At 35.4% G+C, this 14882-nt stretch overlaps 1 protein-coding gene across 2 annotated transcripts in view; it reads right to left on the reverse strand.

The window, feature by feature from the left end:
* LRPPRC (leucine rich pentatricopeptide repeat containing) overlaps positions 1–14882 on the reverse strand; it is a 90678-nt gene that overhangs the window by 61418 nt on the left and 14378 nt on the right. For both annotated transcript variants that reach the window (XM_062636963.1, XM_062636962.1), the window contains exons 3-13: positions 13427–13549; positions 12602–12723; positions 12453–12511; positions 11600–11686; positions 11007–11133; positions 9832–9976; positions 8967–9109; positions 8591–8696; positions 8404–8511; positions 2419–2537; positions 1740–1833 (exon numbers count right to left, since the gene is read on the reverse strand). In XM_062636963.1, the coding sequence (XP_062492947.1) occupies positions 1740–1833; positions 2419–2537; positions 8404–8511; positions 8591–8696; positions 8967–9109; positions 9832–9976; positions 11007–11133; positions 11600–11686; positions 12453–12511; positions 12602–12723; positions 13427–13549 (1233 nt within the window). The remainder of the gene's footprint in view (positions 1–1739; positions 1834–2418; positions 2538–8403; positions 8512–8590; positions 8697–8966; positions 9110–9831; positions 9977–11006; positions 11134–11599; positions 11687–12452; positions 12512–12601; positions 12724–13426; positions 13550–14882) is intronic.

Consider the following 14882-nt stretch of genomic DNA (forward strand, 5'->3'; position numbering starts at 1 on the left):
CATTATAAGGCATGAGAAGCTGAATCAATACACGTAGATAGCAACCAGCATTAATAACCAACCTTCGCCTCCCCTGGCTACACTGATGAGACAATCTTCAACTATTTTCCATACTGCATCTATTTTTCCCCTCTTTGTAATACTGCAAAAGGAGCCAAGTCAATAAAAAAAAAAGAAAAAAAAAAGGAAAAAAAAAGAAAAAAAAAGGAAAAATCAGCTGTTTAATATCTGTGCCTTATCATTACTCAGGTGCTAATTAGATTTACTAGCATTCATTTCAGCTTGGTAAACTATTTACAGGAGTAGCTTCCTTTAAAGCTCAAGTTCAAAAGAAATCTTGTGTGTCTCCATGAATTATTAACCCTAGCCTTTGTAAATAGAAATACCACTACAAGATTCAAACTCAACACACAAGACAACAGCTAAATAGTACACTATGCGAGACTAATTTCATGACAGTAACACAGAATTCAGCCTACATGTGCCTGGTATCACACTTTTGATATCATATACATCTACCATATACCAGACACACACAGATTTGCGCTTTATAACATGTTAAAACTTGACTATTTCAGTTAAGCAAAATGAGTGTGAAGGGGGGCATTTACTTTCTCATGGAGGGGAAGAAACAGCAACAAAAATACAAAACCAAATTACTCCCCCCAAAAAACTATTTCACCTTCCCGAAGAAATTTCGTTGCTGTAAACCCGACACCCTATCAAAAAAAACCTTCAAATTTGTTTAAGGTGTTCATTTTTCATTATTTTCTTTTTTTTTTTTTTGTCATAAGAACAAACAAAATGATGGCACAAGGTAAGGTTCACTAACTGATAAATCTCCAATACAGAAATTAAATCACTAATAACCACTCAATTTTCCCATTTTCAACACAACGGTTTCCCAGGGTCATGCTGTATAGACTACACATTCCTGTACTTGTTAAATAAAACAATTAATGACAATTGCAATGAAAGACTGGTTAAGCTCTTCCCTGAGCCTCGGACACATAAAACTGTTAGAAAAAAAGACCCTTTTGTATTATATTTAGTCCAAATTTAGGTATTTTATTACTGTCTCAGTATACTAGGCAAATAAAAACAGAGCTTTTTTAATGTTTAAAAGAAACATACATTCCTACTTAATCAAGCAAATTATCCCATCCTAATGGCATGTGTTAACATTTGGAAGCACTGAGCATCAGAATCAACTTCATCACCTAATTAACCCATCAAACTTATACACGTACTTCCAGGGCCCACAGAGTGTCCTCAGGTTAACTCAATGTCGATCAGTTCTTTAAAGCTGGTTCTTTCATTAATAATTCTGTAGTACCTCAGAGCCATATTGTTAGACCACCATCCTGCTATACCTGGCACTGCAAACAAAACCCATTCCAACAACTTCACAGTCAGTCTGCAAGGCAAATTGTTTCCTTAACCCCTCTAAGTACAAAAGGATCGTAACTGCAACACAATCACAGCAAAGCTGTGATTTGTAACTATCACGTATACAAATCTTATGGCCAGGCTCAATATTGAAAAATAATTTAACCATGATATGTTGTCCAGAACTGGTAGTTTCAGTCTGACGTCTCATCACAGAGGACCTCACATAAAAGCTGTGCTCAAGTTTCCCACGTATCTTTACACCTCATCTTAATACATGTAAATCTCCTAGGCTACAACCAATCAATGCTACCAAGTACGTAGTAACAAGCAACATTAAAAATACTTACACAGAGAAAGAACATTGTTCAGTCTTCCATTTACTGCTTCGTATCTTATTTCTGCTACAGAGAGCCCATGACTTTCAAATAGGCAGCCATTTTTCTAGAGATAAAGCAATCAATCACTGTAGGCACAGGGAAGACTTCCTGATACTTTGTATTTTTAAATGCTTGCCAAGGGCATTGGCATGTCTGTATTAATAGTCACTGAGAACACAGAAGCTGCTCCACAGAAATCTACATGGCGAGCCAGGTAAGTTGCTACTGATCAAAAATTATGCAGATTTTGTATTGAAATCAATTGCAAGAGATAAAATTACAAAAAAATATAAAATAAAACAAACAAAACCACCAGCAACATCTGTAACACTTTTAACTCTCAGTAAAAGGACATAATTAATTTATTTAGCTTTCCACCTGAGGAAACAGAAAGCTAGTAAGTCTTGAGCTAAGTATTTCAGTTATCTCTGAAAAGAAAGGAACGCAGCAGAAGACAAGGCAAACAAACCATCAGTGCAAGAACTGTTCCAAAAGTAATCAAAACTAATATCTAAAGATATCCTGAACAGGTGTCATTTCAAGACCAGGTTCATGTTTAAGGCATTACTGAGGTTTAAAGCCTTCACAGAGAACACAGAAAACCAAGCCATACAATAGCCGTTTTTATGAATCCTCAATGTAAACTCACCTTCAGCTGGGCACGGGCTGTTTCACTATCAGCAAAACTTTTAAAAACATAGTCTGTGTATGTGTCTGCATCAAGTTCCACCCCCAGGTCGTGCATCACTTTGAGGACCTCAAAGATACCTATAACAAAGCAAAATTAGTAAGGCTAAGCATTTCAGACGAATGAAAGACTTCTCTCCTTGATTTCCCTCCTTGACATTGCCACGCAACATCCTGCAGTCTTATTTTTGGTCTTAATAAAGTTCTTAATTGTGAATCTTGCACCAGATTTACTGACCTTCCTGTTCTGTGCTGTATTAAAACCACGAAACTCTTGGTTAACATACAAACTTATTTTTTAACACAGTGAATGTATGACAGTTACTCTTGGTCACGTTTGCAAAACAACTTTTAGAGTAATATATCAAAATATCCATATTATTGTGCATAAAAAAACCATGTAAAATTTGGTGTAAAGTACATAATCAAATTCCAGATATAAATGCATTCTTCAGTACATTCTTCACTTTGTTCCCAGTATCCAACCCTGTTTACCAAGGCAAGCTTTTAAGGTTTGTCTCTGTATTTGCTTAAAACAAGTAACATGGTTGTGAGCAAACAGGTTGATTATTCTATTAATACAACAGCTTCGAAATGGAAATTCAGTTTCCCAAGACACCAATGAAACTACATTTTAACTTTTATAGGGTTCAGATCAATTCACACAACTACACCATATATTACTCCAGCAGATATGCATTTGAAAACAACACATACCAAATCTTAATAGATTAGCAATTATAGTGTAGAGTTTTAGAGTATGCTTTTTAATCGCTCACACTCTTCTATCTGCAGAAACTTCTTACAGTAGCCCTAGCTAGTAAACTCTGAACCCCTGTCAAAACCAATACAGGTATTACCATTTTTTTGCTGGTCTAAAAATGATTTGTCAGTAGCTGCAGGACACCAGTACCAACCAGCATATGTTTTTTTCAACTTGCATTTCATACTTATTACTTTAAAAATGTCCAAAGTCCCAGTCTTTGCCCTGGAGTGCCACCTATGGAAAAGTGACACTTCCATGAATATTTTATGCAGTGCACTATGGTGCAAATAATCAAATGTGAATTCCCTTTGAGCACTTGAAAATACATGCAGGCAAGTCATACTAGATTAAAGTCGCATCATCTGTTCGAGTTTGCCTTAAACAAAACTGATTTTGGACCAGAATCTGCAAAAATATGAATAAAGAATTAATTACAGTAAGTCTTCCTTGATATACCTTTCAAATTTTGACAGCTAGTTTCTATTTCATGTTTTCAACTTTCCAGAAAATACATCAAGTCCTCTTTTGTTGAAGCATTTTAAAAAATAACTGTGTCTGTATCACAGGAAAGTTGTCTGAAAACCAGCAACTAGGTACCACAGTGAACAAGGTGTGGTAGACTGAAGATTTACGTTCAAATTTGTATCTAGGAGAAAGTAGAAAACAGGCTTGTTAAGCATCCCCCTTCCCTCACACCCATTGGGCTCAAATGCCTGTTAGGGCACAGCTTCTGAGCAGGAAAGGGCATGTAGTAACACCTACACAACAGTGAGAGATGCAGAGTAAGGAGGAACACCAGTAACAATACTGCACATAGCCAAATAACTGCAAACTTAAAAAAAAAACATTGCACACATTTCTTCATTTCTAAGATCTACAACCTGGGGGGGAATTGAAGATTAATGAAAATCAACACTGAATCCTACAGTTTTGCATGTATTTGCTACCTCTCCGAGAGCAGAACTACTTTATTATCACATATTCCACAACACAAAGCAATGAAACATTCCCACTTCAATCAAAATACTATATAATTGTGAAATACATGCATGAAATAAGATTTGAACATCCTGTGTGTGGACTCCTCATACTGGAAAATACACCAACCTCTTCTCTCTCCCCATATCAAAGAACAGACTAAATAACGAGTATCACAAAGTACAGTGATACTCATCTAGAATGCTGCTGTCCAAAACTTTGAGAACACACCCCCAATACATGTATATTTACTTAGAAATATTACACATGTACTACTGTACTGATATATTATAGAATCATAGAACCATAGAATAGTTAGGGTTGGAAAGGACCTTAAGATCATCTAGTTCCGGCCCCCCTGCCATGGGCAGGGACACCTCACGCTAAATCATATCATGACCAGAAAACATACACAAAAATAGAAAGTAAAAAAGGATGAAATAATGACTTTATTTATTTTCACCCTGATCACACCCCAACTGATTGCCTTGCTACCCCATTTTAGAGACCACTGATCCAGAAGACTGGGTATGATGAAACCCATAGTAAAGTCTTCTGGGCATCTCCCTGCTTGAACAAGAAGGGGTTTTTGAGATCTTGGGCTGAGATATGTACAGACTGCAGGAGCTGAGTGCCTAAAAATCAAATAACTGAGTGGGAAGAGGGAACAAAAGAAAGAAATAGGGTACAAAACACAGCCCAACTACTGTTCTCCTTTTTGTCAATACTAGAAACAGCATGCAAACATCCCAACAGAACAGATTCCAGCCTTGGTTCAGTACATCCAAGAACAAATACAGAAGAGATTAATTACAAGATGTTCATAACATCTGTGGTAGAGCAGAGCAACTTCCTGCTTTTCAAGAAGTGAAAAGTGCCACTTGTATTTTAGGCCACTTTTAATTTCCTAGGTTTCTCTCACAGTTAAGTTGTGCTTCTTCCTAAAGCAGTGCCATCAGAACAGAGGGGATATCAGACACACTTACATACAGTTATACATGTGCAAGGGCAGTAAAACCGGGCTTTAAGCAGCTTCCTAAGGAAACAAAAAATTAAAACTCCAGTTTGAAAATTGAGGTTGCATTCAGTAAAACAACGTAATTTAACATATTGTTGCTGTGCTCCTAATTTCAGATGCACGCATGAAGTTGCGCACCAGAAAAGTCTGTCTACAAATATTTCAAGCAGTTACATTGTGAATTCACCACCCTTATTCCCCTCTGGACTCAGACTCTTATTTCTAATATATTCCAAAGTAAAAATTGAATTACCATTCAATAACCATGCTTTATGCATATAACAACATTTTAGTAGAAACTAAAAGGGAAATACACAACTGACTTTTAAGAACTGTCTTTACAAATAACATTATTATACAAAGATGAAGGGAAGCTACTGAATTTTGAGTAATGAAGTGCAAGTCAAAGATTTGTGCTTATTTATACCAGGCTCTTCTGGTTTCGGTGTATAATCTGATACAAGATTAATCTCAGTGCCAATAACAGTTTCAGCTCCACCACATACTGATCTTTCAAAACCTGCAAACACTTTCCATTCCTAAAAGCCTAACAGGTTTCACTTATGTATGGAAATAATTACTTATCACCTTATATAAAAATACACAGAAAAGCAAGAATGCCCCTCTAAAATTATAAGCCTGCATAAAATGATTGAAAAAGAGCTGTTTGCTGTTTCACAGTGGTTACGTTCTCTACGGCGAATTTAAAAACAGCTGTGCTTAGTTTCATTCCTCTTAGCCATCACCTCATTGCTACTTTTCTTTCAAGCTCAATTCCATAACACAGAAGAGTTAGGGAATTTCCTTTGATATCTGGTGTCAGCTTTTGTTATAATAAGCATCAGATAAATATATAATTGAACACTGCTGCTAGTTACATAATTGTTTGGGTCACATTATATGCACAGGCATTTGTACCCTGCAGTTTTAGAAGGTTCGGCTTATATTGTGCATTCCTTAATGATTATTTAGTCCACTGACTACATCCCACCAGATTTTTAGTAGTTTTTTCCTCAAAGTTCTTGTCCATTTTCTGCCTTGCTGACAGTGAGATGCGAAATTACCAATATTAGGCTGGGAATTACTACTTTGTAGAGAAAGGAATTATTACCTCATCTCTGGCATGGGATGTGATGCACTATCTATAGTTTTGTGTATCTATATAGTTTTTTGTTCAGATAGCTCTACTATTTTTTTCTGCTACAAAGCACTGTTCTGTTCATTTACTACCTGCCGTCACCTTTCCATTCTCACTGCAGCACTATTCTTTTCTCTACTTTTACGAAACAGTTTCAGGGTAGGTGCTTTTTTCCCCCTTATTTACTTTCCTTCAAACGTATTGGTTGTATTTTCAGATAGCAGGTCTCATGTATTCATTTTTTGTTACTATACTTTAAAAAATGAATGTGAGCTTACACATGGAAAAGAACAACTTGCTTCACTGCACCAATAATAATTCCACTGATTCCTCACCGCAAAAGAAATTGCATAGATATCTTTGTATTTTAACAATTGCAAAATCACCGACTTCTGTAGGAATGCACACAGTAGTAACATTCCCATTTCACAATTCAAACTCTGAGACTAAGTATCAGGTCACAAGAATGTGTTTGCAAATCCACAGCATTATCATCCAGACATACAGAAGTTTATGTATCCAATGCCTTTGCACATACAAAAAGAAAGGCTCTCTAGAAAATGGCAAAGCCAGAATTGAGGGTTTCTCCATCATTTTCGTCTCGATTTGCTTACATGACTTCCAACAGGAACTACTAGGCAAAGCATAGTCAGTTTCTACAGGCAACCTCTGACCTTGGCAGAGATCTCAAAAGATGTGAAAACTTAAGTTTCTCTAGATGGTCAGATACTGCTTCAGTTCTGGGAGCCAAGTCTAAACCTAAAAATACTTCCGACTTTCCTTGTTGCTGTGTTAGTGAAGTAAAATCTTCCATGGAGTAACAGAAAATGTGTTTTATCAGTAGGGAAGTATGAGACTGATTTCAATTTACTTATTTTTGGCGAAGTTGGACTTCAAGTCAGTCACAAAGGACAAAACTAAAACAATGTCACTTGATGCTGACTAGAACAGAACTTTCAAGCATTTGATTCTCTTCAAGAACAGAACTTTAAAGCATTTGAAAATCTGGGAGAAGACAAACTTGAGACGTAGTCTAGCAGGAACAGAGCCTAAGGAGTTAATAAAAACTGAATACTGTTTTCATAAAGGCTTTTTGAAAAAGACTTGAGACATTTTTATAGCCAGAAACAATTAGGGAATACTTGTTTCAGCATTTCTTCCAAACTGGAATGTGACTGTATATTTAAGATAAAATTGCGATATGAAGAGTCTGCTAAAAGCACTTTTTTTTTTGTTTGTGCATTTTGTTTGTCACCCAGTGTCACACTAACAACTCTGCATCTCATTCTAAAGCACATTATACTGTGAGATAAGATGAAAAAGACAGTTTTTTGTTTCCCCAAGGGGGAAGTACTTCTGTTAAAAGCATCTTTTTACAATACCATTCTTTCTGAATTACCAATAACGCAAACCAAAGAATTAGATACTGTACTCTAAAATTTAATATTTGTTCAATTCTTATTCATATCCCGTAGGCATCCCCATGTGTAACAGGGGAAAGTATGTTAAATGCTTAAACCTACTTAAGAACCCCAAAGATTGAGCATTTTTGTCCTTCAATCAGTATGCTGTCAGGTCAGGTTCATACATTCAGCAATGTAAGTTCTCCTGCAGTTTTTATGATCATAATGAAACTCACGTTTGCCTTATTAGGTCAAAAATAAGAAGCTGGCTTGAATAAAGGTTTCGGTTTGCAGTCCACAAGAGCTATTATACCATTACCTTACTTTTAAATTCTTCTCTCAGATTTCAGCTGCTCCAAGAGTAAGCTTCATAAAAGGCAACGAGCAGCAAGAAGGCAGCGGAAGGCAGACAGAATGTGAAGAGTTAAAACTCTGTCACATACTTCTATGCAAAAGTAGACTTTAAATTTGTAGATCTGTATGTGACACGATTAAGAAGGAAAAATTGTTTGCAACAAAGTAAGACGTGCAGCAAGGTCTTCGTTTACTTTCAAGAGTCTGCTGAATCTCAAAGCAATGTTTTAGTAAAGATTTGTGCACCAGATTTGCAGTAAAGATAGAGGAGCACTTATCAGATAACTAACCTTTAAGATTGTTCTCTTTCTGGAACCTAACCAGCAGCGGCCAGGAATAGTGAGGTCTGAGTGGCAGGCCTTCCTTTTTCATCGTCTTCATCAAGTCAATGGCTAAGGCTGAAAACATTCACAAGATAATTAAACAGTGACCAAGTACTTTAAATCAGCAGAAGTAAAAATTAAATGAGCAGAATACCTGCTTTGTTGGCCTCCAAAGCGCAACGCAAAACAAATGGCAGTGGTGCCGAGTGCATTTTTGCTTCTTGTAACTCCTTACAAAACTGCTTCAGCTTGTTCATTGGCTGCAAATAATTTAAAGTAATTATTAATTTTTCAATTTCTCAAATTATTAAGAATGTCAGATTCTTCTAATGTTTCGGAAGCAGATATTACATATGCCAAATACAATTCCTGTGTGAATTTCTATTTATTATACAAATTAATATGAAATACTAAAATCCTTTTTTATTCTTTAAGAACTGTACCAAAAAACTCTACCATTTTCCATTTTCACAGTTGCATAATACACTGTTATTAGCCTATGAGGGAAAAAATACTACTATTCTGCATACCATATCTCTGTTTACACAATGCTGCAAGAAGAAGCTACCCTGGTCCACATTATCACGTGAGAAACTGGTAAAAGACTTCAAAATATGGAAACTTATATCTTCGAAGCCGTGAGTTATCAGAGTCAAACACAGGTTCATTGCATCTAGCAATTGAAAAACAGAAAGAACAAAATTAAGTGCATGTAACTATTTTCATACTAAATCACTAAAATTAGTGAAAGCTAGTAAAAGTTTTACAAGTTTCATTAGAATACCTTAAAATATTGAACCAATTTGAGACTACCCTTTCCAGATTTACATTTATCAAAGAAATTCACTTTTCCCATTAGAAGACTACGCCAATTTTTACAGAAGCATCACAACTGCAGCATGACAGAAGGATACTAAATAACAGAAGGATACACATTTGCAGACATGTCAAAAAAGAAAAAACTGATGAAATATAATTAACAGCTATCAATCAGATTACGCATAGTGGGATCCAAAAGTGACTTTAACTGTGGATAAAGAATACTATATTCTCAGTGTTTAGTCACAAAGAGCAGTCACAACAGAAATTACAACAGTGCTTGAGGAAAGGACTCCACACTTAATTGCTTTCCTATAAAATCTTAATGAATTTTATAAGGTTAAAAAATTGATTAATTTTTGTATTTAAGCAATTAAGACTGGTTTATATGAAAATTTTATACACTGTGATTTAAAGTGTACTAATGGCAAAAGTATTATTTTCCCTAAGTATTTAAGAGGAAAGTACAAAATTACCTGTTTTCGGTAACATTAGTTATTGTTGGGGTAAAGAAAGGAAAATGCTTTCCCTCTCCACCCAGACTAGTAATCACTGTTGTAGCAACTAAGAACATACCTGGAATTAACTCCTTCTCAAATCTTATGCGTTCCTTAATATCTTCAATGTACTGAGGATACCCAGCCTTGGCAAGGCTAAAAATCACCTGCATCAAAACCCTGTCCATAAGGTACCCTTCAGTCTTCTCAATCTGTTCTAGAGTCTGTAAACCAGAATAAATTTAACATTAATAAACTCCAAAGTGACCCAATTCAGGATACATTTAAAAAAAAAAAATAAATAAAATCACAAAAAGCTGTGTTTTTTTTCCTTCTTTTAAAACCATGGGGTTAGATACATGGAATACCATAGGGAGAATACACAACATCTATAGAGAGGGTCTCAAAAACACCTTTAGACTGTAAAAAACAAACAGGTAAAAGGGAGATATACCAGTTTCTCCCTAATATCTAATAATACATATTAAAGCACCAGATGACTTTCATTGAGATGATTCATTGTGAGATGACTTTCAAAAAGAAATTACATTGAAAAGGGGAGAATGATTAATCAATCTTTTGTTAATGTCTGGAAAGAGGATGGTTGATGAAGATATAATCTGTAAGTCACAGAACAGTGTGATGTTTTCCACATCCTCTTTCTTGATTTGGTCCACTCCTCCTGATACTACTTATTAAACTGAAACCAGTTTTCTTTTTGCATTCCTTTCCAAATAGTTCTTTGATTTAAAAAAATGTAGAAGAGAGAACCAGAAAAAAAAACATGTACACAAAGGGCTGTAAGGCAGCATTATCTTATCCGTACTTCATCAATACCTCAGTTATTGGTATGAACGCTCAATAAATCAGTATTAGTGGAAAGATTCAGTGGCTTCAATGGGAGCAGGATAATCAAGGTGTACTTTTTATTTATTTTCATAAATAAATACATATCTCTCACATGCATTATTTGGCTCTTTTCAAAAAAAGACTGAATTATTAAACCACTCACTGACAAATCTATCTTCTCAGAGTAAAAGACAACTATAGAAAGAAACTTATTTTTCACAAACTATGAGACTGCTGGCAGTTTTCCAGCTATTCAGATAACCAAAAAAGTTTAATTGCTGCAGACTAGGAAGAAACAAGTTATAAAATTCAGTATTATTCCTCCTGCATGGATAGAAAGCATTCCAAAGTTAAACTGAACAAGAGATCAATCAAGTTTATTATTTAAAATCAAACTTAAAATACCTTTTTCATGCTATCAGCATCACCCTTTTCAGCATACACATTCAGCAGTGATAAATAGGTGTCTGGACCTGGTTCCACACCAGCCATCCTCATCACTGAAAGGATATTTTCTGCACTCTTAATATCTCTAAAAGAATTCACAAGAAAGACCCTCAGTAGATTTAATTATAATAATGTTTATTGTGACTTCCACAATTACTTATTAATTAGAATTGGAAACAGCAACAAGCTTAGAGAAACTTACTTTAACTGAGTGAATCCTGAAAGGTGAAAATGCAAATCTTTTAATTACTGTATTACTTAAAATACTCTTTCAACTTTACAGTTGAAAAAGTTCCAAACTAAGCAGAGCAAATTTATTTTTCAAACAGTACAAAAGTACAGTAATTAATCTTGAAATGCAAGATTTTCAGACAAGAAATATCTACTTCCTTTGTTGAATAGCCTAGTTTTGCTTCAAAATTGAAAAGACAGTCTTCTACATATTATTCTTCAAAACCATCACACTATTCTGTGGCACGTATTTTTTTCTGTACCATATCACTTTATATTGTAGTAAAAATAAAACAAAAGAAAAAGGTATTAAACATTACCCTGATCTTGCATGACCTTTCACAAGGCTACTGAATACTGCCTCAGTGATTGGAAGATCTTTGTTCTTCATAAATCCAAGAATCCGACTGCAAAATACAAGACAATGAATGATTAGATTTTTTTTCCCTTTGAAAAGGTAAACTAGTGAGATACTGCTGCTCTGCTGGACAAGTACTGCATGACCAAACGAAATGAAATCGTGATGTCACTGAGCAATTACATCTGGGGACACTGCATAACAGGCTCATGATTTGGTCACCCTCATTTTTTCAGATGAATTGTATTTGTCACTTTGAAATACACAGACACAAGTGTGGGGCTGGTTTTTGTTTGGTTTCGGGGTTTTTTTTTAGATTTTATCTTCCTTTTACTTAATTCTTATGCCCAGCATTCCCACTGTTGCAGTGTAAACTTCCCAAGATTAAAATGTTAGACAGGAAGCCCTGCGTAATAACAAACACAACAACCAGAATTACTGCTATTTGCTCCTTAGCCCACTTTGTTGTCAAATGCCTTTCCCAATAGCCACTTTCTTACTTAGGCAGTAAGCCTTCATAACCTTAGGCTTTTTCACGCTGGCTCTAGAAATGACAAAGCAAGTTATTTTCTGAGCAACCTGAATACGACTTGATTTGATCACACTGGTCTATCACTTATTCTTATTTTGCTTGCGCAGATTCCTGCTGTCTCCAAGAAGCTGCTCTTCAGTACTTGGTTAAAACATACTTAAACCCCCTCTTTGCTTTGCTCAATGTATAAGAATTACACTGAAACAAGTGTTAACATTAACAGTAGGGAATACAAGATACAGATTTTGTGAAAATCCCTTTAAACATAAACACAAAAGAATACCTTGCTCCTTCAATGTCACCCTCATTGCAATAAGCAGCAATCAACCTTTGGTATGTAACCTACAGAAAACAGAAAGGGCAAGTTAATGATTTCTATCCAATAAATGGATACTACTATTAAGAATGAAGGTGTCATAAAGGGGTACTTACTCGATTGGGCTGCACATTGGCTCCCTCCATTCTGGCCAAGAATTCAGTTGGAGAAAATTTGTGCTCATTCTGAAGGTAGACTTTAAGCAAAGCATTATAATGGCTTGCATCATACACAGCACCTAAGGAAATATTTCAACCACAGTCAGTGAATGCAGATTCTCTAAATTCAACATTATTTTATAGCTTTCTCAGGTATTTAATTTCGTATCAACTTTATTCTGTACGATCTTTATGTACAATGAGACTGCTTCCTTTTATCCACCTTTAAAATACCAGGCATCTATTTAACAGCACACACGCTTATAAAGGCTGAAACATAAGAGCACAGTAACGTGAATGCTTGTGTGCATGTTATTTCAGTCTCTGCAGCTGTATTTATTATACAGATTCACTAACACTGCTATCAAGAAGCAGTTCACCTACTCATCATCTATACATAAATAATTAAAGTATCATCTGATAAACTAGCTGGTAGCACTAGGTGTATTCAGCCCACCAGATAACAAGGTAACAGCTGACATCGAGAAAAGTAAAACGCATTCTTACAATAATAAAAGTAAAGCAAAAGTCCATTTTAAGCACCTTACAAGAAAGAAAAATCTTCAGATTTATTATTAACACCCCTAGATGTCAGTATAACTCCCAGAATAGGAAATAGGTCTCTCACCTGAATATTAAAACCTAGTGATTATTCGGTAATGTGTATTTGCTGTTATAACCTAACATTTAAACATTATTAAAACACATTCAGACTTCTGTTACAAAGAAAGTAACTGAAGCTCACAGCTGTTCTTGGAAGAGGGACTAACAAAACCAACCTACCCAGCTCTTTCATCTTGTCCCATATCACATGGGCTAGTTCTGTTCTTTCAGGTGACAATAACTCTGGTAAAAGAGCACCACAACTTCTCAACAAAAGCAAGGCCTGGTTACTCCCTGGACTCCCTGCAAGTGGAACACAATGACAAATGTCTTTATAAATAATTATGCATTTAATATTAGAAAATAAGATTCTAATTTGACCCACTGAAATATGTAAGCATTTTGTATAGAATACCATCTTCTCCACAATTGAAGATTTTACAAATCAGGATACCCAAATGATTAAACAATGATGATGCTATTATGCACTATCATGAAAAAGAGTCACAATAAAACATACCATTTAGTACAATAATGATCTCTGCTTAGCAGAAATTTTAAAAGATGTAACACAAAATACTAAACTTGGGTGATCTGGTATTTTACTTTCCCAATCGAAGTCCTGTAGATCATTTTATCCTAACAGGGACATAACTTTCTGATCAATTTCTAACATCACAGAATAATTCTTACCACTTCCATACTATCACAAAACTGGTATTCAGAGACATTCCACATTGAAATTTGTATTTCCACTTCTCCTCATGCCCAATATGAGACAGTCCACACCTAGAGAACAGTGAAGGAACCTGCAGGAATATTTATCATCTCCGACTTCTGCACTACCACCAGAATATTGAAAAAGTAACTATAAATTCATCTGCCTTTCTTGGACTTCACTACTACTCCTGAGGCAAAGTAAGGCAGAGCTGCCACATGTATCACAGATTACACAGCAATCTGGAGACAAATTTTTTTTCAATCTCATCTTCATAAGCAAACCCAACCATTTCAAATAAAATTGAGTTTCCTTAGAAAGCAGCATAGTGTTAAAGAGGGGAGAAGGGGACAAAAAATATTGCCTGTTTGTTTCCTATCAAAGAGAAAGTTACATTGCAAAAGTAATTTCATTTAACAAGAAGCAAGACAAATGTTTGCATCAACATAAATGACAAAAAAAATGTGTAAGGTTTTCTATCTCAGAGATGTACAGGGAGACTTGAAATACAAAGACTGCCAATAAATATTACTTGAAGTCAAGAGCATCATTCACGTTTTATAAGTTACTTCTAAATCATCATGCCAACACTCCAAAGCTCTGTACAGCTCAGCACAGAGGCAGAAGCTGCTGCCAGTAGAGGTATCTCCAGCTGCTGCTGATTGCTGTACGTGTAATTTTTAATTACAGAGAGCTGTAGAAACAGCTATAAAATAACAGCAAAATAAAATAAAAACCCATCAACACCAGAAAGCTATACACCATCTAGAATTAGATCTTCAGGTACCAAAAAGGACCAGCAAATCTAAGATACCACATAACTATTGTAAACTACATGCAAGAGCACAATCTACAGCAGAAAGGTTGTTGATATTGTGTAAACTCATGCAGGAAGAAACACAAACAGTAGTGGGGAAA

Source organism: Pezoporus occidentalis, unplaced genomic scaffold, assembly GCF_034315485.1.
Source record: "Pezoporus occidentalis ecotype Australia unplaced genomic scaffold, CSIRO_AGI_Poc_V1 ctg50, whole genome shotgun sequence".
NCBI classification, from domain to species: domain Eukaryota; kingdom Metazoa; phylum Chordata; class Aves; order Psittaciformes; family Psittacidae; genus Pezoporus; species Pezoporus occidentalis.